Here is a 23,294-nt window from a genome sequence, read left to right on the forward strand (position 1 = left end):
ATATCTTAACAGAAGAAAAGCAGCTAGTGAGAGAGAAGTTATTTTACCTGCCAAGGAAAGACCCTTAGGCTGCCATCAGAAAAACATGGTCCATAGATTGGGAGACATCACTACCACCTGCAATGCAGTGCCCAGCGAAAGCATTATTTGAGAAGGAAGGAAAAAATAAAGACATTTTTACAAAAGACTGAGTTGACCATTTATAATGTCTGAAAAAACTGCTAAAGGATGTGTTTCTGAAAGAAGGAAAGTGAATGCAGAAGGAAGGAGTGGGTTATGAAAGCCGGGATGAGAAAACCAAAGCTAAACATGAGTACAAGTAAATATCGGACCCTTCAGGAATAACACCGCCATGACTGTTCCAAGCAGCGGAAACGGCGGCACTCAGTGATGAGGGCGTGGTGGGAGACAAAGATCCCAGTGGATGCATTCAAGGTTCTTCTCTGTGTGCTGACAGCATATGAATAATAAATAAATGTTTTCTTTGCTAAAGACAGTGGGCAGGTTAAAAATGTCACAATTACCTGAGTGGCTGGGTGGCTCAGTCGGTTAAGCACCCGACTTCGGCTCAGGTCCTGATCTCCCAGTCTTTTTCTAAATGGACACTCGAGAGGTATCACCAAGCATGAGGAATTACCCTCCTAGCAATATATACATGTATTATGAAGATGTCCACCTTTAATATTTGCTTCCAGTCCTATTATTTATTCTGTACTACAGTTTCTTAAAACATTTCTATATATTGACACAATTATACCCAGGAGGGGAATGTCTGATCTATTAGCCAAGTTTCAAGTGGTGTATTTTATAACCAGATACACTGTGACTTTGTTTGCTTCCGTATGAAGGGTGTCGTTTTTCTTCTAAGAGCTTTTTTCCTTAAATGAAAAAAATTAATTATAGTATAAATCAAACCTACGTAACATGGAGAAAAATCAAAGACACACATACACTTCCCACCCAGTTCTAAAAATGTTTCTTTGCCGTGTTTAAAAATTAATGTTGTATCACGAAGCCTTCTGTTGTAACTTCTACCCTCAGGCTTTCCTCTCAGCCTGGAGGTAGTCAGTGTCCTGAGGTCGGTGTCCATCCTCCCCATTCATGTTTGTATATTTTCTATGTGTATATCCAGATGTAATGCACAGTACTTGTGCATGAGTGTGTTGTAAAATCATATCCATCCACTAGAATAGCTAACATTTAACAGATGAAACACTGGAAAACCCAAAAGACTCCACCAAAAGACTGCTAGAACTGATACATGAATTCAGCAAAGTTGCAGGATACAAAATTAATGTACAGAAATCAGTTGCATTCTTCTACACTAATGATGAAGCAACAGAAAGACACATAAAGAAACTGATCCCATTCACAGTTGCACCAAGAAGCATAAAATACCTAGGAATAAATTTAACCAAAGATATAAAAGATCTGTATGCTGAAAACTATAGAAAGCTTGTGAAGAAATTAAATAAGATATAAAGAAATGGAAAAACATTCTGTGCTCACAGATTGGAAGAATATTGTTAAACTGTCAATACTACCCAACGCAATCTACACATTCAATGCAATCCCAATCAAAATTGCACCAGCATTCTTCTCGAAGCTAGAACAAGCAATCCTAAAATTTCTATGGAACCACAAAAGACCCCAAATAGCCAAAGTAATATTGAAGAAGACCAAAGCAGAAGGCATCACAATCCCAGACTTTAGCCTCTACCACAAAGCTCTAATCCTCAAGACAGTATGGTATTGGCACAAAAACAGACACATAGACCAATGGAATAGAAGAGAGACTCCAGAATTGGACCCATAAAAGTATGGCCAACTAATCTTTGACAAAGCAGGAAAGAATATCTAATGGAAAAAAAGTCTCTTTAACAAATGGTGCTGGGAGAACTAGACAGCGATATGCAGAAGAATGAAACTAGACGACTTTCTTACACCATTCACAAAAATAAACTCAAAATGCATAAAGGACCTGAATGTGAGACAGGAAACCATCAAAACCCTAGAAGTGAAAGCAGGAAAAAACCTCTCTGACCTCAGCCGCAGCAATTTCTTACTTGACACATCCCCAAAGGCAAGGGAATTAAAAGCAAAAAGGAACTATTGGGACCTCATGAAGATAAAAAGCTTCTGCACTGCAAAGGAAACAATCAACAAAACAAAAAGGCAACCAATGGAATGGGAAAAGATATTTGCAAATGACATAAAAGGGCTAGTATCCAAAATCTATAAAGAACTCACCAAACTCCACACCCAAGAAAACAAATAATCCAATGAAGACATGGGCAGAAGGCATGAATAGACACTTCTCTAAAGAAGACATCCAGATGGCCAACAGGCACATTACAGATGCTCAACATCACTCCTCATCAGGGAAATACAAATCAAAACCACACTGAGATAACCTCATGCCAGTCAGAGTGGCTAAAATGAACAAATCAGGAGACCATAGATGCTGGCGAGGATGTGGAGAAACGAGACCCCTCTTGCACTGTTGGGAACGCAAACTGCTGCAGCCTCTCTGGAAAACAGTGTGGAACTTCCTCAAAACATTAAAAAAAGATCTACCCTATGACCCAGCAATAGCACTGCCAGGAATTTACCCCAGGGATACAGGAGTGCTGATGCATAGGAGCACTTATACCCTAATGTTTATAGCAACACTCTCAACAATAGCCAAATTGTGGGAAGAGCCTAAATGTCCATCAACTGATGAATGGATACAGAAATTGTGGTTTATATACACAATGGAATACTACGTGGCAATGAGAAAGAATGAAATATGGCCTTTTGTAGCAACATGGATGGAACTGGACAGTGTTATGCTAAGTGAAATAAGTCATACAGAGAAAGATACCATAGGTTTCCACTCTTATGTGGATCCTGAGAAACTTAACAGAAGACCATGGGGGAGGGAAAGGAAAAAAAAGTTACAGAGAGGGAGGGAGGCAAACCGTAAGAGACTCTTAAAAACTGAGACTAAACTGAGGGTTGATGGGGGGTGGGAGGGAGGGGAAAGTGGGTGATGGGCATTGAGGAGGGCACCTGTTGGGATGAGCACTGCTTGTTGTATGGAAACCATTTTGACAATCAATTCCCTATGAAAAAAATAAATAATAAAAAAGGATTTCAAATTATTAAAAAATAAAAAAAATAAAAAATAAAAGTTGAGAAACTATTGGGGTGCCTGAGTGGCTCAGTCGGTTAAGCGTCCCACTTCAGCTCGGGTCATGATGTCACAGTCCGTGAGTTTGAGTCCCGCATCAGGCTCTGTGCTGACAGCTCAGAGCCTGGAACCTGCTTCTGATTCTGTGTGTCTCTCTCTTTCTCTGCCCCACCCCTACTCGGGCTCCCTCTCTCCCTCTCTCTCCCTCTTTTGTTCTCTCTCTCTCTCTCCCAAAAATTAAATGTAAAAAAAATTTTTTTAAATGGAAAAGCCAAGTGTAAACAAGATGCAGAGTAACCTTCGACGTCCCCTGTGGTCACACCGGTACCCTTGCCTGGACACTGGAGAATGCGTGGCTCGCTCACACTCCCTTCCTGCTGCTTCTGGCTCATCCAACCACAGCTTCTCAAGCAACGGTCACCGTTTGGGTCCTTGAGTGGTCCACTGGAAACTCCCCCTCCAATGGCCTGGTTGGGGAGACCTTCCCTCTATAATACACACACACTCTCTCTCTCCCCCTCCCACCCCACCCCTCTCTCTCCTCTTTGGCAGGGAGGATGTACAGCTTGCTCTCTTCAGAGAAATTCTCTCTCTCCAATCTCTCAAAGTCCATTTCAACCCTTTGTTTCCTGGAGGTAGGGGATGAGCTAAATGACTCCGTTTCCAGCCACCCCCTCTACAAGTCTTGCGTAGGTGACTGAGCATCTCACTCCGGAATGAGGGGGATGTTTTCCACTTACTGTTTTATTCCAATCCGTGGGGCTTAAGAAAGAATCCCATTTTAGCATCCTGCCCCCCTTGCCACAGTGTTCGTCTTGGGCCCCAAGCCTTCCATATCTTCTTCCCAACCAGCATAACTGGATTTCTATCTGACCCCCCAGAAATCTGACCCATTTGCATAAGAGAAGGCCCACTTGATGAGCAGAGGTGTGATTTAGAGAGTCTGGACCAGGAATCTGGCACCCTTGTCGTAAGCCTGTGTCTCACGCTGAAGGGCTGTGGGACCCCAAACAAGTCAATTACCCTCTCTGGGCTTAGGTTTCTCAGGTCTGACACAAAGAGCTTGACCTTGATGGTACCCACACTCCAGAGCGCTGAGTTGGTCTGGGGGATGGTGCAAGACCAGGGCTGGGCCAGTTCAAGGGCAAAGCCTCATATTTCCCCTTCCATCCATGGGCTGCTGTGTTGCAGGTGACAAGATTGTCACAAGATCTGTCTCCTGCCTTGGGAACGCGTACTCTTCCAATTCAGGATAGAGACAAAACGAAAGGGCAGGCCCCCGGGCCCAGGGGCCGCAGGGTGATGTCAAGCTTCAGCAGGTCCAGGAAGCTACGTGTTCCAAATAGCCTTATCCCAGGACCTAAAATAGGCAGCAAATGGTTTCCAGGCTCCCCCTAGGCTAGAGATAAAAATAACCAAGCCTCAGGGATGTTCCCAGTCCTAAACCGATAGGCTAGGCCCCTTTCTGTTCCCAGCCTTTGCCTGGGGTTCCTGCTGTGATCTCCATGCATCCTGTCGTCTCCATCCTGACCCTCCAGCCACCCCAGCTCTGGAGTAGGGCCACGTTCCTCAGCTGCCTTTGGACAACAGTTCAGCAGCTTGGCCACGCCAGCGTTACAACCCAACACCGCCTCTGGCGGAAGAGATAGCATCCAGGGGCCTCCAGCAGCCTCTGCCAGCCTCCTGAGCCCGAGTCCGCGCTGTCAGGCTCAACGACTCCCGGTCTACAGCAGGCTCGCTGAGGGCACCGCCTGTGGTGTTTCCCCAGCAGTAAACACCCCCGAATGGAAAGTCCTCTGTGGAGTTGCGGGTAGGGCTTCTCCTTCAGAGATTCAGTGAACACTTCTTAAGGCCCCTGGGAGGGTTCAAGGAAACCCTGCAGGTAAAGCACGAAATGTGGCATCTGGCAAGTTGCAGATGCTCAGGAAAGAAGACTTGCCTTTCCCTTCCCCATACTAGCCCCGCATCAAAAACTCACTGCCACGGGCTCTTTAGCGGAGATTTTGCCATTCTGAAGCCCTAAGTCGGCTTTAGGTCCAACTCCTGGAGGGGCCTTTGAAGACACTCGGTCCACTCCGAGATGCTCAGTCAGTTCCCTGGTAACTGATCCCAGAGGTGGTGCCCCTGGAGGCTTTGGTCTCCTGTCCGGTCGTCTTCCGCCCTCTGCAGGTCGCGGTGCGAAACTGCAGGCGCTGTTGGCAGGAACACCAGGCACCCTGCCTCACAGACTCCGGAAGGTTTACAGGTTAGGACAGCAGGGCAAGGCCAGGTGTCTGAGAACACCACCTCGGCATAACAGTGATGTACAGCGCACGGAGCGCTCGCTTGTTTGATTTTCTTAACCACCCTGCCTTGCCTCTGTTGCTAAGCTCAGGAGAGAATTTACAGTCATTATCCAGTGCTTACAGCCTGGCTAATAACAGCTGGCACATCTCCATCTTGGGCTACTGGCCTAATGTTCTAGAACATTCCAGATAGTCAGTGAAACGGACCTGCATGGATCTCCATGGAACTATTAGTTCAACTTAAAATGTTACTCACTTTTAAAGAATGAAATCTGGCCATTTGTAGCAATGTGGATGGAACCGGAGAGTGTTATGCTGAGTGAAATAAGTCAGGAAAAAAAGACAGATACCATATGTTTTCACTCATATGTGGATCCTGAGAAACTCCACAGAAGACCAGGGGGGAGGAGAATGGTGGGGGGGGGGGTAAGTTACAGAGAGGGAAGGAGGCAAACTATAAGAGACTCTTAAATACTGCGAACAAACTGAGGGTTGAATGGGGGTGGGGGAGAGGGGAAAGTGGGTGATGGGCATTGAGGAGGGTACCTGTTGGGATGAGCACTGATTGTTGTATGGAAACCAATTTGACAATAAATTACATATAAAATCAAGTAAAATAAAATGTTCCTCCCTTTTAACTGTGCTATAACATGGCTGGCATATCTAGACTATTCTGAGGAAGGGAATTTTGTAAGAAAGTGTGTGTGTGTCGTGTGAGCGCATGTGTGTCAGTGTTTTGTGTGCCTGTGTTCTCTAGAAATGAAGACTGGCTAAGATATGGCAGATATTCGCATTTGGTGAGATCATGATGGTTAATAAGCATTTCTCACATGCCAACCAGTTGACCGTTTCATTTCTTAGTGGCATCAAGTGCTGGGCTCAACTGTATGGTTTCCCCTCTTCTCCCTCCATGGCCAGAGCCATGGCCCCATCTGGGACAAGGTTGGGTGTTTGGAGCAGTGAAGGCGCAGGACGATGTCACATCATTCACCCAGCACCATACAGCGACGAAATCACCTGTTGGAACAGCTAGAGGGATGCTTGCTCCTCTCCTGTGCTCTGTACCAACTTCAAGAACTTGGGAGAATCGAAGCAGAGTTCAATAAGCCCAGATGTCACATCACAGTAAGGGAGCCACGTCTCTGATAGCTGCAGAGCCCTTATGTAACTGGAGTTTTCGGGTCGTATATTTATAGACTTTCAGAGCCAGGGAAGGCCTTAGGGATTAGTCCAGTCCAGTTCTCTCCTTCTAGAGTAAGGAAAAGCACAGAAAAGAGAAGTGACAGACTGAGGTCACACAGATAGAGACGCAGCTGGGATGAGAACCCAGGCTTCTTGACTGTGATTCTTCGGGCTGATCTTGCTTTTGGTTGCATGATTTCTAAATGGAAATTACTCTGGCAATGAATGAAGATTTTTAATTTTTTATAAAGTTTATTGGTTTCAAGAGACAGAGAGAACATGCACATGGGAGAGTCAGAGACAGAGGGAGAGAGAGAGAGAGAAGATCCCAATCAGGCTCTGTGCACTGTCAGCACAGAGCCCGGCGCGGGGCTTGATCTCACATCATGACCTGAGCCGAAGTCAAGAATCAGATGTTTAACCAACTGAGCCACCCAGGAGCCCCTCGAGTGAAACATTTTAAACCTGATTTCTTTTACTGTACAAAGGGGAAGAGAAAGAAACCTAGCACATTGTAGGTGCTCAGTAAATGGGTTGGTCGGCTTTGGATGCTATAGAATAATTTCCTTGCTGCCACTTAACAAGGTTAGATTAACCTTGAATTCGTTTCAGTGTCTATTCTCTTCAATGATCAAAGGTGGTTAGGGATTTGAATCTCACCCCACTGTCCCATTGCAAAGTTGACTATGGGTCAGCGGTTATAATGTGATGTTCATTGGTTTGAAGGGAAGACTCTGGTTTAGGATGGAAACTTCCAGAGGCTGGGGGGGCATCTTCTTTGAAGGACAGACACTGTCAGCACCTGAGGCTATACAGCCTTGCCTGTGAGCTGGGACAGAGCACATACACCTATTTGACATACATGATTAAAGCAGACATACAAAGACTCTCATTGCATATTAGCCACGTGGCCTCAGAGTTCTGAATTTGCTTTTCATTATGTTTGCAAACCATATTTTTGATCAAAATCTTCAGCGAAAACAAAACAAAATCTTCCAACGCATTCCGTGTGCTTCCAAACATCATCCTGATGACTCACAGCACTGTCACCCCATGACATGTATAGATCATGTTCTGCAGGCATGTCTCATGCTCCATGGAAACTCCCGCACAGCATAAGCAGACTCTGCTGGGGGCTTTGTCGTCAGACCCTCACAGACCAGGGCTTACAGCTTTCTGCAGTGCCAGTGACACACTAGGAAGGAATGAAAGAAAACTCATCACCGGGGTCTTCCCATAGCACAGGACACGTTGCCCACTCGGATGCCCATGCCACCTCCCACCACTGCCGGCCACCATTCCAAGGTGAGCCATCCCTCTGCAGTCTCAGCTGTTGGGAGTGCCCCCAGGGCAGGGCCCTCTAACTGCCTAGTCATTCCTTTAGTTTTGCCAAGCACTTCCCATGTGGGAGGCACTCTAGTAGGCCCCGAAGCCACAGGAATGACCAAATACGGAAGTGATCCCTTCACACGTGCTACACACAGTCCCTGAAATCATGATTGGGTCATAGAATCAGTTACTCATGCAAACCTGCTGCAGGGATTTAACTCACTGGTGTGTTATAACAGAGCAAAGGGGCTTGGGTCAGAATCTGTGCTTTAGGTCTGAGGACCTGGAGGGCTTCATTAAATCAATGAGTTCTGCATCAGATTCTTTTCAAGGAGCTAACTTGGCCACCTGGGTAAGCTTATCGGGAGCCAGGCAGCACCTCGTCTCCCGGGGAAGGGGTTTGGGAAACTGTCAGCATGTGGCCATGGTGAGAAGGTTCTGGGCTGTGGGAAGGTTGCTGCAGAGTTGTGGGCATCCTCGCTGCCTGGAAACTCAACACGTGGTCTGGTGGTCTTACCCCATAGCTAAAGCTATTGGCAGATGACAGTGGCCTACCTGGGGACCCCTCGGTCTCCCTCACCCTTGGTGCTGAGGCCTGAAAAGGCAGATTGGCCTGCTTTCAAGACTCTCCCGCAACCTCCCATCCCTGGAACCCTTTCGGTCCATGAGTACCCATTTCACCTCTAAACCAAAAAGGCCCAACAAATCTTCTATCAAATACCCAGGAGGAAATCCAACTTGGGTTATCAGGAAGAATCTGGCTCTGCTAACTCAACAGAGGCTGCTGTTGTAAAGGCAGTTGGAGGGTCCTGTGTGGGCAGAGCCCGCTTCAGCACAACTCAGAGGCAACAGGGGAAGAATCTGTCCCTGCATGGTCCTCTGTGGCCAGGCGTTGCGCACTACAAGTATCATGGAAGCGCTTCCCATGGTCCAAAGACCATAGAATTCCTCCTACATGCTGCTACGTACACTAAGGTCGTAACCAGCCACCGCAAAATACAATTAGCTGGTTTCCTAAAATACCACAAAGTCTCTGTGGGCATCCATGTGTGCCAGCATCGGTATGGCATATAGTCATCGCAGAACGAACGTGGTGCATCTAATCAATTCCTTAACTCCCCTTTTCGTCTCCGTCTCCACAGCACTCACACGGTGACTTTCGCAAAGAAGGGTCCCCAAAGTGCTAGTGATGGACGCTAAAGACTAGGCTCTTCTGGACGTTTACCCATCACCCTCATCTTCAAGGGAAAAAATTAAATCTGTGGTTGACAGCTGTGCACCAAAGAGCCCTCTTTCCTCTAAGGAAGCCCAGCTACAAACTTCATTTCTTGCTCTTTTCCAGCAAGTTCAAGGGGGTGCCTCAACGGCACAAGGAAGGCAGCGAGGACCCAAGGCTGCCCAGTGGACAGACAGCCTGGCATCCCGCTCTCCTCTCTGCATGGGCCGCCTCTGCCCGGCCTCCCCCCAACGGAGTGGGTGCTCGAGGGGCCTCATACCAGCCTGGTGAACTGGTCCACGCAGGCGTTGCGGATCTTCTCCGGGGTGGCGGGGCTGTTTAGCTGGAAAAGCTTCTTTGTCTTACAATCCGGGTTCCCAGCTCGAGCTGCACGGATGGCATCCTTGATGGCGAAGAAGATGGAGGCTGCCAGGAAGAGGGGCGGTTCGCCGACAGCCTGGGCGGACAGAGCGCAGGACAGGGAGTCAGGCAACAGGACCCCAGCCTCTGCGCCAGGAGGGCTGGAGATGCCAGGAACCCCAGCCAGCCCCAGCGGGCCACGGCCAGCAAGGCAGGAAGGCTGCTCAAAATTCTTCAGGGCTGAGAACAATCAATCTGGTAAATGACTCAACCTCCATGGCGTTCTCAACTCTTACTGTGTCACTTTTCTCTGATGACACCATGCAAAGAAAATGTACCATTCAAAGCTGTTTTAAATAATTATATTTTATGGACAAAGTGTCTGACCTGAATTTGGACCCTTTCCTCGCAGTTATAAGGCTGGGGGAATCCTCTACCTGCAACTCTGACACCCACATTTACAGGCACCTTAATTATACTTGTAGGCACCCTAATTATACTTACAACGTCATCTGGAATCTAGGCATCACGACCAATAGGAATTAAACATTTTCTAGCAGAGTTGGTTTTGTTCCCCCAAAGCACTGACCAGAAATTCCATGTATCAAAAGCACTAGAGATGCTTATTAAAAATGCATGTTGCAGGGTCCTACTCCAGCCCTCCTGAACCAAATTTCTAGGGACAGGTCTCACCAAAATGTATTTTTTTCATGAGCCTGCAGTGATCCCAAGGCATACTAAAGTGTGAGAGTCGATGGCGAGATCAAAAAGTGTCCCAGACCCAACCACAGTGAAGTAAATCATGAAAGGAACAAATGGGTATGTTTCACTGGTTACAAGTGATTATGTGTTTTCCTTCTTTGATTAGGACTGTATCAATCAGCTTATGGGATTTTCAACCATTTTTCATAATTACTGGGGACCGGGAGGAAATAAGGGATGACTCTAATCCTTGAGACGTGCAGATCAAGTTTCAAGTCAGGTGCCAGCCACTGAAGGAGGCACAAGGGATTGCACAGAAGTATTGCCCCATCTGCAGTGAATGTGCTATTTTTAAGGGATAACAGGGAGGGGTGTGTACCTGTGGGGTCCTCTTTAGGACCAAGCTCAAGATGCACACCTGAGACATAGATGTTGGTCAGGACTTGACCTACAGGACTGGATTAAAGGAATCTCTCCGAGTGCACCCAAAGGAGCTGGCTTTGACCACACAGAGCTGGTGTCATCCCAGTTTTCTTTTTCCCAGGCAGGGACTGCCCATCGCTCCACCATCCTCGCCAAAACTCGTGTCAAGCACCCTGGTCTCTTCCAGACAAGCCCCCTGCAGACCCATGCGGTAGGTGGGTCTTACCCCCATGTCCTCCCACAGTGCAGACCCAGGGCAACAGTACCTTGGACGCATAGATGGCCTTCTTGTTGGGACAGTCACGGAGCAGCGACACCCTGAACTCACTGGGGATGCTGCCAAATGCAGGGATCTTGTAGGTGCTGGGGCCACGGGTGTGCAGGCTCCCCTCCGGGGAGTAGTGCAGCTCCTCCAGGGTGAACAGGCCAAGGCCCTGGACAAACGCCCCTTCTACCTGCAGGCCAGACAGAGACCATGGCCACTCTGCCTACCCCTCCCCAAGGACAGATACCGCTTCCCACAATAGGCGCCAAGCCCCACGGGGAGTGGGCATGGAAAGAAGCTGAAAACAGCCCTCTGCAGACAGCCCAGCTGGCTCCTGCCCAGCCTGGGATCAGCTATCTGGGCCTTCGCCAGGCAGTGGTGTAGGCAGAGCGAAGGCATTAGCACTGAAGGTTGGCCAAGTCCATGACCACCCTGGTCACCCATGTGCCTTACCTGTCCAATATCAATGGCAGGGTTCAGACTGGAGCCGACATCCATGACAATGTCTGTGCGGAGGTTCTAAAGTGGATGGCAAAATACAAATAGTGTGAGAAGAAAGGAATGTGCGGAATGATAGATGGGGCACAGTGACCCTTAAATTATTGTGTCAACCCAGATAGGACTTTCAGAAGCAGCGTGCCCTGGGCATGCTCAGGCAGGGTGCTCCTATCCCTGTCAGTCTGCACTGGCATGGTCAATGCTGAAGTTTGAGTCTGTGGCCACTAGGCAGGGGAAGGGAGTGGCCACACTCTCTGGGCGATCAGAAGGAACTGTGCACACACACACAGGCACACACACCCATGAGCAGGAAGGCTGGTTCCCAGGCTCCTGGGACTCGGAACCTGAGTCTGGATAGATAGTGTAAGGAAGGGGACAACAAACTACATTCCACGGGCTGATTCTAGTCTGTGCCCTGTTTTTGTAGGACCTGTGAGCTAATTATGGTGTTTACATTTTCTTAAGATTTTGGAATGTTTTATTTATTTCTGAGAGAGAGAGAGACAGAGTACGATCAGGGCAGGGGTAGAGAGAGAGAGAGACACAGAGTCTGAAGCAGGCTCCAGGCTCTGAGCTATTAGCACAGAGCCGAATGTGGGGTCCAAATCCATCAACCATGACATCATGACCTCAGCCGAAGCCTGACGCTTAACCCACTGAGCCACCCAGGTGCCCCAATGGTGTTTATGGTATTAGATGACTGACAAAATTAAGAATATGTCGCGGCATGTGAAAGCTATGTGAAATTCACATTCAGTGTGCACAAATTACATCGTATTGGAACACAGCCATGCCCATTTGTTTGCATACATCTCTGGCTGTTCTTGTGCTACAGTTATGGAATTGAGTAGTTGAGGCAGAGTCTTTGTGGCCCAGAAAGCCTCAAGTATTTACTCTCTGGTCCTTCATCGGAAGTTTGCCAGGCTGTGACATCACACATTATTCTCCCAGCCAGAAAGTGTGTCTCTATTGGTTCTTGATGTTTGCAACTCACTTGTTTCTCTTCTCTTTCCCCTAACTTAGTACTAAGATTTTACAAACTTCTTACTTTATGATCCCCTGTTAAGCAGTCGATTTCCACTTCAGAGCAAGCCACCCCATAGCTGAAGTAGTGGAAGGGATTCCCAGAGTTTGTCTCAAAGCTGTAGCCAAGGTTGGGTGTTCTGGAGGAGAAAACAGAAAACACTGCATATGTATTAAGATTAACATGCCCCCCACCTACACACACACACACACACACACACACACACACACACACACACAGCTTGTCCCACAAAATCCTAAGACTCCACAGGTTTTATTTTTTCATTCAGCTGCCCTTCAAAAGAGTCCACATGTTTTTAATATTTTGGACCTGTTAATGAAACCCAGGTATTCCAGAGTTTCTTGCCTCATGTCTGCTAGGATCTGCCAATGGCCCTTATGTGATGCCTTCTGTACAGCCCAGGGGTGTATAGTATCCATGTGCCCACCTCTATGTGGTAGAAGCAGGTGACACATTTGCACAAGCTCACAAACGACACGAAAACCACACCCAAAGGAAGTGTTGGATTAGAGTTCAAGCTCTCAGAACCAAAGCCCCTGCCTGTGCCACCTCCTGGGCTGCTCACCTTTCTCCAGGGGAGAGTTAAGGTCAGCATCTCATGTCAGCCTGGGTGTACCTTTAACCCCTTGCCTGCATTTCTCCTTGGCTACTGGCCCCTTCTCGGTGTCAACAAATGATTCGGGGAAAGTGCTATTCATAAAAGCAGATGCTCTCTTCTACGTTTTTCTTCTTTGATCCTGAGTATCTTATACAATTCCAAGTTCACACGATCCACACGTGTGTACGTGCATATTCTCCCACCTGGAGTTCACAGTACTCTGCCTCTCCGTTTTTCTACGCATGACACAGAAACAACGTGAGCTGAAGGGATCGGAATCTGCATGAAAACAAAACCAACTCGGAGCTGAGAGAAAAGGCTTCTCCCAGGAGAACCCACCACCTCCTTTGACCTCTGAGGTCATCATCTTCACCTGGGTGTTCCTGTATCCTACCCAGTCTTACCAACTCTGACAACGGAACGAGAACATCCGAGAACATCTGCTCTAATCTCTGCCTGTGCAGGTCAAATGTCACATAACCCAAGGAGCACTGGCAAAACGTGACTTTGCCTAAAATGCATACTGAACTATTTTTCCAAACCCACTGATCTGTGAAAGAAAGGTCCTAATTAAATTCTCCAGAGAAGGGGCGCCTGGGTGGCTTGGTCGGTTAAGCGTCTGACTTCGGCTCAGGTCATGATCTCACGGCCCGTGAGTTCAAGCCCCGCGTCAGGGTCTGTGCTGACAGCTCAGAGCCTGGAGCCTGTTTCAGATTCTGTGCCTCCCTCTCTATCTGCCCCTCCCCTGTTCATGCTCTGTCTCTCTCTGTCTCAAAAATAAATGTTAAAAAAAAAATTTTTTATACATAAATAAATTCTCCAGAGAAAACTAGAACATTATGGGAGATAGCAAATTGGATCCCATCTTCTTCCAGCCTTTACATCAGCTGGGCGGGGTCTCTAGCTCTTTGTACTGCTACTGGAGTTCAAAGTAGCAGAAGGCGTGTGCTCTTTTCCAAGTCCCACGTCAAGTTCCCCTGAACTCTGCACTTTGTAATGAGACCACGTGTTCTAAATCTTCCTCTCTTTCTGTCCCAGGAAAGCCTCCGTAAAGAAAGCCAACGCACACAGCAGAGTAACTAACACACGAGGGTAACGCCACACAGCAGACAGCCCTGGGTCTAGGGGAATGCCGAGGGAGGGATGGTCCCACCACGTCGTAAATGAGGAAAAGGGCTCAGAGAGAATCCCTCATTTCTCCAAATGGAATGGTACCCTTTAAGACCAGAACTAGAACACAGGTCTTCTCTTAATGGCAGCTCATGCTTTTGCCTCGTTGGCACATAGGTTGGCAATGCCAGGTATTCCAGAGCATCTTTCAATTGAAATTGGCACAAGTCCACTGAAGCGTCTCGGTGGGACTGCTCTCTCCTGACCAAAGGCTGAGAGCATTTGGTGCGGGAGGGGACTTCAGAGGCTAGGATGACCACAGTTTGTGAGGTGGGTGACAGCAGCACTGTCCTTACTTATAAAACCCGGTAGCAGACAAGCTCACTGCGTCCAGGTAGGCAGCTATGACCTGAAGAGAGGAAAGACACAACAGGAAGGGCTTAGCATGGGTGCCAGAATCCCTGACCCAGCACTAAGATTTCATGAGCTTCCCCTCCTCCTCCGGAAGCTGACCGACTATTTGTACCGGTGGTCCTCGCTTCCACACCCTGCCTCACATTCTCACTGCACTGGGTGACCGCACTGTGCTCTCACCTGCACTAGGTCCCCGCCATTGGAAGCCTGGGGGACTACAGTAGCCTCCTCCCCCATCACATAGCCTCCCCACGCTGCCAGGTAGCCCAACCCAACCACAGTGAGCATCTTAACATACCATACTGCCTACATCACTCCCCTACTCGACAACTTTGGCTGACTCCCCATTGTCCATAGAGCAAATGCTTCACATTAAGGACCCCAATCCTCTCTCTGGCTTTATGTTGCCCACGCGTCATCGCCATGCCAGCCAAACTCATGTATTTTAGTCCCTCCATGTTCCCACACCTCTGCACCTCCATTCGTGTGGTTCCTGCATTGTATCTGTCCCGATCCTTTTCTCCCCTCAACGACCAGCTCAAGTTTGCCTCTCCGGGTCTCCTCGCTAAAATCCAAACTACCAAAATCAACCTACATTCGTGGGGTATATGTGTGCGGTATCTGTGAGTCTGGAAGGGAAGTAGAGGTCACGTGCGGCACAATAAGGCAAGTGGGTCTGAGAAAAATAGCTATTTTCTTTGAGTCTATGGAGGGAGACTAGTACAATCTGAGGTGGGTCAGGTGTGGGTTCATTTTCTATGTTCCCACTGTGCTCACTTTCCCACCCCAACTCTACTCTGGGAGATGGTAAAGCAGGGCTGCCACTGAGATGTCTGCTTGTTGGAAGAGATGAAGCCCCCCGCCTGCCCCCAGAGAGAGACTTCCTTACCGCTTCCCTCTGAGGGTTCCTGACACACAGGCACCAAACCAGAAACCAGAGAACTGGGTTCATTCTTGTGATGAGACGAGTGGCTTGCCTGCCACTTGTAAAAAACCACAGGAAGGATATAAACTCTTGGGAAATGTCTTTTTCCCCACTCCTTCACAGATGGAGCCTCAGTGGACCCAGACTCCAGAGCTGAGGAAGGGGAAGTACTGCGAAGCAGCCCTCGGAGAGCAGGTTTGAGGAAAACCAGATTCCTCAAGCCTCAGGACAAGTGGGGTATGGAACCAGGCCTGAGTCAGGCACCTTCAGCGGTCGCCCTACCTTCTCAGGCTCAGGGCAGCCAAACCCCCAGTCGCCATGGGGTTGTCAAGATCCTGGCTCAGAAGTTTTCCTCCAGTGCCTTCCCTCCACTATGAAAACCCTAGAGAAAGGGGCCCAGCAAGGTGGAGCATTTACTTGTGCTGTGGAACCCTATGGAACACTCAGCTTCTCTGCCTCTGGGACTAGATCGTGACCTATTCCTGCTGCGGCAGGGACAGAGAACCTGCCTTTAATTTCTCTCCTCTTCAAAAGCACGTTGGATCAGCTCAGACTTACCCAGTCTTCCCAGGAGCCACTGGGATTCTTTTTCTTGAAGGGTTCCAGCCTTTTCAGAATGGTCTGACAAGCTTCCTAAGAACACATGCCCACACACCAGACATATCAGTCTTCCGTATTTCCTGGCCCAGGCAAAACCCCAAGGGCCTCAGCAAGGCTACCTCCAAGTAATGCTGTGCCCAAGGTGCCACGCAAATAGTCTTGCCACCCTCTTAAGAATGACTGTGTGGCTTCCACTCCCAGGACCCTGCCACAGGAACTGGCATTGGCCCTTGCTGGGAGAACACCCGGTTCTTAGGCTACAGAAGATGAAATATTTGAGGGAACCCAAAGGAAGTGACTTCTCCCATCAAACTCATCTGTTAATTACAACCTCTATGTGGAAAGAGAAGTGAGTTGGTCTGACCTGGCCAGCTGCAAAATCGAATTCCAACTTCAGTCCATGGTCTTGTGGCCAGTTCTAACACTGGGGAGTATGTCTTTGCAGAACGCCCCCTGGGACCCTCCAAGTCTCCTCCCCATCCTACACTCATCCTTCTTGACTTTGACAGAAGTGATTGTGGCTTTTAGGTCTCTCTTTCAACATGGTGTTGGGAGGAACAGCATCCTCTTGGATAAGACAGCCAAAGAGCCTATAAGGACCATTCCAGCTTCCACCCCAGGGAGCGCTCTGGGCCCAAAGCCCTTGACTGGCCCTCAGCTCTGCTGGCTCCCCAGGCTCCTTACATAGGTGGCCTGTCCGTTGAGGTCAGTGCTGACGGAGGCAGCTGTGGGAGACGTGTTAGGCACGGTGTTCGTGCTTGTCTCGCTGATGTAAATCTTAGAGGTGGGGATTTTCAGTGCTCTGCTGGCCACCTGAGAAAAGAGACAACATCACTTATTCAGGGAGGGCTTGGCATGGGGCTTGGCTGCCTTCTCCCCAAGACCGTTTAAGGTTCACCATTACAGGCAATATAATAATTTTATAAGCCATAAGCCCACTGAGACTGGGATGTTCTTATATCTGTCTCAATTGGAAGCAAAACTTTATGGAGTGATTTTGCTACAAAAAAAAAAAAAAATTCATAAACCTAATGGTGACTAGCAGTGCTTTCTAAAGCTAACCTTGGCTTTTTAAAAAATCTACTCTGGCCAGTCCATGAGCTAAGCAGGTGTTCCAACTCTACTCCAGTTCCAATGTCCTAGCTCCTCTGTGTGGGGGAAGCCTTTATACACATAACACAGCCTCTTACACAGTGTTAGGGAAGGTCACCAAAAATATGTGACCAACCAGGGGGCTCCTCGGGGCTCAGTTGGTTAAGCGTCTGACTCCTGGTTTCAGCACAGGTCATGATCTCACAATTCATGAGTTCAAGCCCCGAGTCAGGCTCTGCACACTGACAGTGCAGAACTCTCTCTCCCTTTCTCTTAGTCCCTCCCCTGCTCATGCTCTATCTCTCTCAAAATAAATAAATAACCTTTTTTTTTTAAAATGTGACCACCAGTTGACCCATGAGCTGGACTCAAAGGATCAGAGGCTCCTCACCACTTCCCCTGTCCTTGGAATGTGGGTTCTGCTTGCCTTTCTGGCTCTTGGATGCTGCTTCTAGGACACAGCCTCGAGATGATGACGTGGGATTGAGAACACCTGCACAGTACCTTGGTTAAACCCAGTTGAGGCCTCTCTCCCTACAAACGTTTAAGATTTGGTGGGCGGGGGTAGGGATCCATTTGTCTTGCTGCCACCCAAGGCAAGACTCTCATGTAAATTCCCTTTGCATCTTACAACTGTGACCTGCCAACCTGGGCCTCTTTTTTCTGTCTGCCTCTGCCCTCTGAGTCCAGGGGCCAGTTTCAGATTACTCCCAAGAAGCTCCCGAGCAACTTGTAAACCAACACAACCCCACGGCCCTAGAATGTGGGTAATGGAAGTGACCTGAGTGGTCACCCGGCCAACTGCATTGCACAGAGGAAGACACAGAGGCTGAGAGGGGAGAAGACTTGCCCGAGGTCACACGAAAATGGGCAGCAGAGCCAGGACTGACCAAAGCTGAGGCCGGCTTCTGCTTCTCAGGTGTGCCGCCGCTCACTTGCTTATAGCATCCTCCCTCACATGGACGCCATGATGTCGGAGAGGACCCCCCCCCCCCAACCCTTTGCAGGCTGCTCACCTGGACCATCTTGGTGTGAAGGCCTTGGCCCATCTCAGTGCCTCCATGGGTCAGCAGCACAGAGCCATCTGTGTACACGTGAACCAGGGCTCCTCCCTACAGGAAGAGAAGGATTCCAAACACAAAATTGGGTCAATCCTAACTGAGCCAGATGCTTGGGGCCAATATTTCTGGAGCCCAGGAGAAAGAAAACCGGAAGCAGCATTTTGGATTACAGCCTCAGACTCAAATTAAAGCACCGTGAATCTTGTGATTTAATCATGTAGCCCTTCAACAGTTCCCGAAAAATTTCCACTCTCTCTCTTTCTGTGTGTCTTCCACAGAGGGAAGGAGGTCAAATGTCTTTGTGCTCATTTTTAGATGAAGCCATAGGATCAGAAAGGCAGAGTAGCTGTCTGTAGCCCTTCAATCAGGAAGAAGGACACCTGAGAGTTGACCCCAGATCTCTGAGTCCTGTGCTGCCCTCACTGACCTGTGACGTCCTGGACAAATAGGGATATGCAAGTTCAAGTCCATTTAAACAGCAGAGAGCCCCTCCACTCTGCTCTGGCACCAGCCACAACGGCCTTTCCCATGTGATAGTGCAGACAGGGAGGGAAATGGGGCCCCAGCCCAGTGGAGAGGCACAAAATTATACAAGGCAATTACCTGATTCAGAAAAGGAACAGAGAAGCTTATTCCAAACTTGGTAGGAATTATGGACAACCCTCTCTTCTTCCAACAATTCTCCCTGGAGAAAAAAAGGAAGATTCTCATAGAACATTTTCTATCATGGTTGTGTCAGCTCAGATGTAGTTTCAGTCAACATCTTTGTAAAGTTGAAATAAGGCATCCTTGGTGCTGCCCACATGGTACTTATCATAACTGAGTTGTGCTCCAGTTGGGTAAACCAAATGAAAAAGGGGTGGGATTGTGTTCTTCAGCTGCGCTGAAGGAGGACCCATCCCTGAGGGTCTGCACTTGAAAGTATCAAAACTTCCTCCCAGAGTGGAGCTCAAACAGAGTCAGGGTGCTGTGACTGTACCAGGGAAGACAGTCATTTATGACACTCACTGATGATAGTGGTTAACACCTTCTCTGTGCTTTCTGTTTGGTTTTCTGGGTAACTTAGTGAGGAAAGAGGGCCGGTGTAATTACCCCCATCTTACAGATGTTGAAACTGGGGCCTAAGAAAATGGAGTGACTGTAAGGTCACAGTGATAGATTCATGTTAGAGGCCGCTGCATCACTGTGGTGTTCTTAGTCCTTGGCTGGTGTGCCCCAACAGCAGATGAGTGTAAAGGTGAACCATATCGATGGGCTATGATAGTGAGTGAACGCTGTATATGCCCATCTGCCCCCAGGCTGAACAAATCATTTGAGTATCTTAAAGAGATGGCTGGGAGTGGGTCAGCAAACTTAGCACCCTCAAGCACCTTACTAGCTTGGTATTATGAGTATCGCAAATGTGCTGTAGAATATGAAACCCAAGAGAATGCCAGAATATCAGACTCCTCCCCTCCCGGTGCTTACTCGTTGAACTTGTCAACCTCCCTCTTCCGGGCATGATACTGAGAGCTTGCTAGGCATTCCTCCCAGCACCTGGGCAAGGTGAACCCCTCAAGCTTCTGGTTGAAGTGGGTCAGGTCCCCTTCCTTATACATGTTTTTCCTTCGCACCTTTGCAAGGAGAGAGACACTGAGGCCTTGTTGGTGGCAAGAGATGAACGGATACAACCTAAAGTTAAGGTTCCAACCCCTCTCCTCTGCCCCCATGGGAGATGCCCAAGACACAAAGCCACTGTCCCCTCAAAGTAGGTTAACCTGTGCCACCAAATTCCCAGCTTACTTCCTCTGCCGGCAGCCCACAGGTCACTGCGACTTCACTCATCCAATGCTCAGCAATGAGCATTCCCTGGGGCCCCCCAAAGCCCCTGAAAGCCGTGTTGGAGGGCAGGTTGGTCTTGCACATCCGCCCAGTGCCCCGGATGTTGGGGATGTTATAACAGTTGTCCATGTGGAATAGAGCTCGTTCCATTATCTGCAGCAGAGGAAACCAAAATGGGAGAGAGCAGTGCACCGATTTCATTGGCTCCTCAAGAAAGGGATGTTGAGGGCTGCACCCATCCTTGCCTTTCCAGTCCCACTGGTCACTGCTCCTCCTCAGGCCCAAATTATTTCTTCTCTGATACTGCAACAGACTCCTTACTGGGCTCCTGGACTCTGTGTCTCTCCCTCCTCTAATCTCTGCCTCAAACTACAACATAAGGTCATTTTGTGTCAACCTCTTGCTTAAAAATGGCACTTAATCTCTTCAGAGTAAAGTTCATACATCTTTCAGCATGGAACACAAGACTCTTTATGACTTTTCCCCAATATATTTTTTTCCTCTCTTCTGACTACATGTTACTATCACCTGACATGCCCGCCCTCCCCTGCACGTTTCCCATCTACTAACATCCTCATTCAGTTCCTCCCTGGGGAAGCCCTTCCCAGACTCCCCAGTTAGGACTGGTCATTTGCCTCTATAAAAAAAGGAAGATAGAAAAGAAGAAGAGAAAAGAAAAGAAAAGAAAAGAAAAGAGAAAAAAAGAAAAGAAAAACAGCGATTTATGAATTATTTTTAATTTTTTTAATGTTTATTTTCTTGAGTGATAGAGAGACAGAGCACAAGTGGGGGAGGGGAAGAGAGAGGGAGACAGAATCTGAAGCAGGCTCCAGGCTCAGAGCTGTCAGCACAGAGCCTGATGCAGGGCTCGAACTCACGACCACAAGATCATGTCCTGAGCCAAAGTCAGACGCTTAACCGACTGAGCCACCCAGGCACCCTTGAATTCTTTTTAAAGCAGTTTCTTTTCCCATTGAAGTTGTATGGCAAGTAGTTTTAAGAGTCTAATACTTCGTGAAGTACATTTTTGAAACTTGCATGTCTGAAATGTCTTTCTTCTACTCTTACCCTTAACTAATGATTTAGATATATATAGGATTCTTGGTTGGAATTAGGTTTTCCAGTTTCCCTCAACATTCTGAAGGCATTTTGGTAGTGCATTCGAGCTCTCCAGTATTGACAAATCCAATCGATGTCTTTCCAGTTCTTGGAAATAGTTGTGTTTTTCTCCTCCCTGCAAGTTGTAAAATCTTTATCTCCAGGTTTCTCCAAGTTCACAGTGATATAACTTAGCATAGTTCTATTTTCCTTCATTGTGCTTGTTACTGGATGGGCTCTTTTAACCTTAAAGTGTATGCCCATTAGTTTGAGGAGATTTCTTTTTTTTTTTTTCAATATATGAAGTTTATTGTCAAATTGGTTTCCATACAACACCCAGTGCTCATCCCAAAAGGTGCCCTCCTCAATACCCATCACCCACCCTCCCCTCCCTCCCACCCTCCATCAACCCTCAGTTTGTTCTCAGTTTTTAAGAGTCTCTTATGCTTTGGCTCTCTTCCACTCTAACCTCTTTTTTTTTTTTTCCTTCCCCTCCCCCATGGGTTTCTGTTAAGTTTCTCAGGATCCACATAAGAGTGAAACCATATGGTATCCGTCTTTCTCTGCCTGGCTCATTTCACTTAGCATAACACTCTCCAGTTCCATAGTTTGGGGAGATTTCTTGAGTTACTTCTTGATAGTTGCCTCCTCTCTCTTGTTTCCATTCTTTCTCTCTGAAACTTCTATCATTTGGGTCTCCTGGACTAGTCCTCGAATTTCATTGTATTTTCTTTCCAATTTTTCTGTATTTTTTTTCTTCTGTTTGGAGAGATTTGCTGAAGTGTCTTTCAACCCTTTTGCTTTCAGAGTTTTATCTCACCAGAGTTAGTTTTTATTCTCCAAATGCTTCATGTTTATGGCCTCCTATTCTTTCTTGAAGGTGTAATAACTCATCTTCCTGATGAGATCAATGGCAGCTTTTATTTGTTCGTTTCATTTTGGGTTTGGTTTACTTCCCCATGTATATTCTCTCTCTCAGACAGGCTGCTTTTCGTGCCCTTGATTATTTTAGTCTTAGTCATCCTAAATGTTTTGAGTATGTCTCAATTAATTCCGTTTTTGCTTTCCCTTAGCACTCTGTCTAACTTGTACTTCTATTTCATTTTGTGTTTTTTTTTAAATTTTTTTTAACGTTTATTGATTTTTGAGACAGAGAGAGACAGAGCATGAACAGGGGTGGGTCAGAGAGAGGGAGGGAGACACAGAATATGAGACAGGCTCCAGGCTCTGAGCTGTCAGCACAGAGCCCGATGCGGGGCTCGAACTCACAAACTGCGAGATCATGACCTGAGCCAAAGTCAGACGCTTAACCGACTGAGCCACCCACGCACCCCTCATTTTGTCTTTTGTTATCTGTCTCCCCCACCGTACTGTGAACTTCCCGGGGCAGAAACAATGCCATCTATTCTTTATGTTGCCACCCTAGGCGCTCAATAAATGTTCGCTGGATTGGATTTAAAAGCTTCTAAGATTTTGGGGGACAAGCACTGTATCTTTTTCAATCTGATTTTTCCAAAACACCAAGAGGCCCAGGTTGCAAATGGTGAGAAGACTAAATGTGTTGCTTATTTTGAGCAGTTTTTACACTGCATCTGAAGTGTGAAGTTTTATAGTGGAACCAGTTAGCCCCTAGCAAGGAGGAGTGGCATGGGGAGTGGGGCTAACAGGAACTTCTGTTTGCCCTGAAATGTCTGACTGACTTTTATAAGAAAAGTCTACACGTTTGTACCTAGTATGGTTATAAAATTCTGATTTAAGAAAATTATAAAAAGTAATACCACAAAGGTAACTGCTAATTTCAAAATTAATAAAATTAACACAAAATTAACACAGATTAACAAAATTTCATGTCTACACAAGACTAGTATGAGAATGTTCAAAGTAGCCTTACCCATAAAAGCTGAAAACAGGGAACAACTCAAAAGTCTCTTCAGTGATGAGTAGAAAACAAAAAATGGCCTATCCATATAATGAAATATTATCAAGAGAAAAGAATGAAGGACTAAGGAATCTTAAAACATTATCCTGAGGGGCACCTGGCTGGCTCAGTCAGAGGAGCATGCAACTCTTGATCCCGGGCTTGTGAGTTTGAGCC

The 23,294-nt window shown here is 47.5% G+C and overlaps 1 protein-coding gene across 2 annotated transcripts in view; it reads right to left on the reverse strand.

Moving 5' to 3' along the window:
• Positions 1-7,568: 7,568 nt before the first annotated feature.
• The window catches only part of LOC132677295 (xanthine dehydrogenase/oxidase), a 57,798-nt gene continuing 42,072 nt past the window's right edge, over positions 7,569-23,294 (reverse strand). For both annotated transcript variants that reach the window (XM_078444823.2, XM_081795200.1), the window contains exons 25-36: positions 20,063-20,254; positions 19,748-19,893; positions 18,884-18,965; positions 18,236-18,331; positions 16,812-16,940; positions 16,086-16,160; positions 14,545-14,597; positions 12,484-12,598; positions 11,391-11,456; positions 10,939-11,127; positions 9,468-9,644; positions 7,569-7,837 (exon numbers count right to left, since the gene is read on the reverse strand). In XM_078444823.2, the coding sequence (XP_078300949.2) occupies positions 7,787-7,837; positions 9,468-9,644; positions 10,939-11,127; positions 11,391-11,456; positions 12,484-12,598; positions 14,545-14,597; positions 16,086-16,160; positions 16,812-16,940; positions 18,236-18,331; positions 18,884-18,965; positions 19,748-19,893; positions 20,063-20,254 (1,371 nt within the window). In that variant the 3' untranslated portion in view covers positions 7,569-7,786. The remainder of the gene's footprint in view (positions 7,838-9,467; positions 9,645-10,938; positions 11,128-11,390; positions 11,457-12,483; positions 12,599-14,544; positions 14,598-16,085; positions 16,161-16,811; positions 16,941-18,235; positions 18,332-18,883; positions 18,966-19,747; positions 19,894-20,062; positions 20,255-23,294) is intronic.

This window comes from Panthera onca, chromosome A3 (assembly GCF_046562875.1).
Source record: "Panthera onca isolate mPanOnc1 chromosome A3, mPanOnc1 haplotype 2, whole genome shotgun sequence".
NCBI classification, from domain to species: Eukaryota; Metazoa; Chordata; class Mammalia; order Carnivora; family Felidae; genus Panthera; species Panthera onca.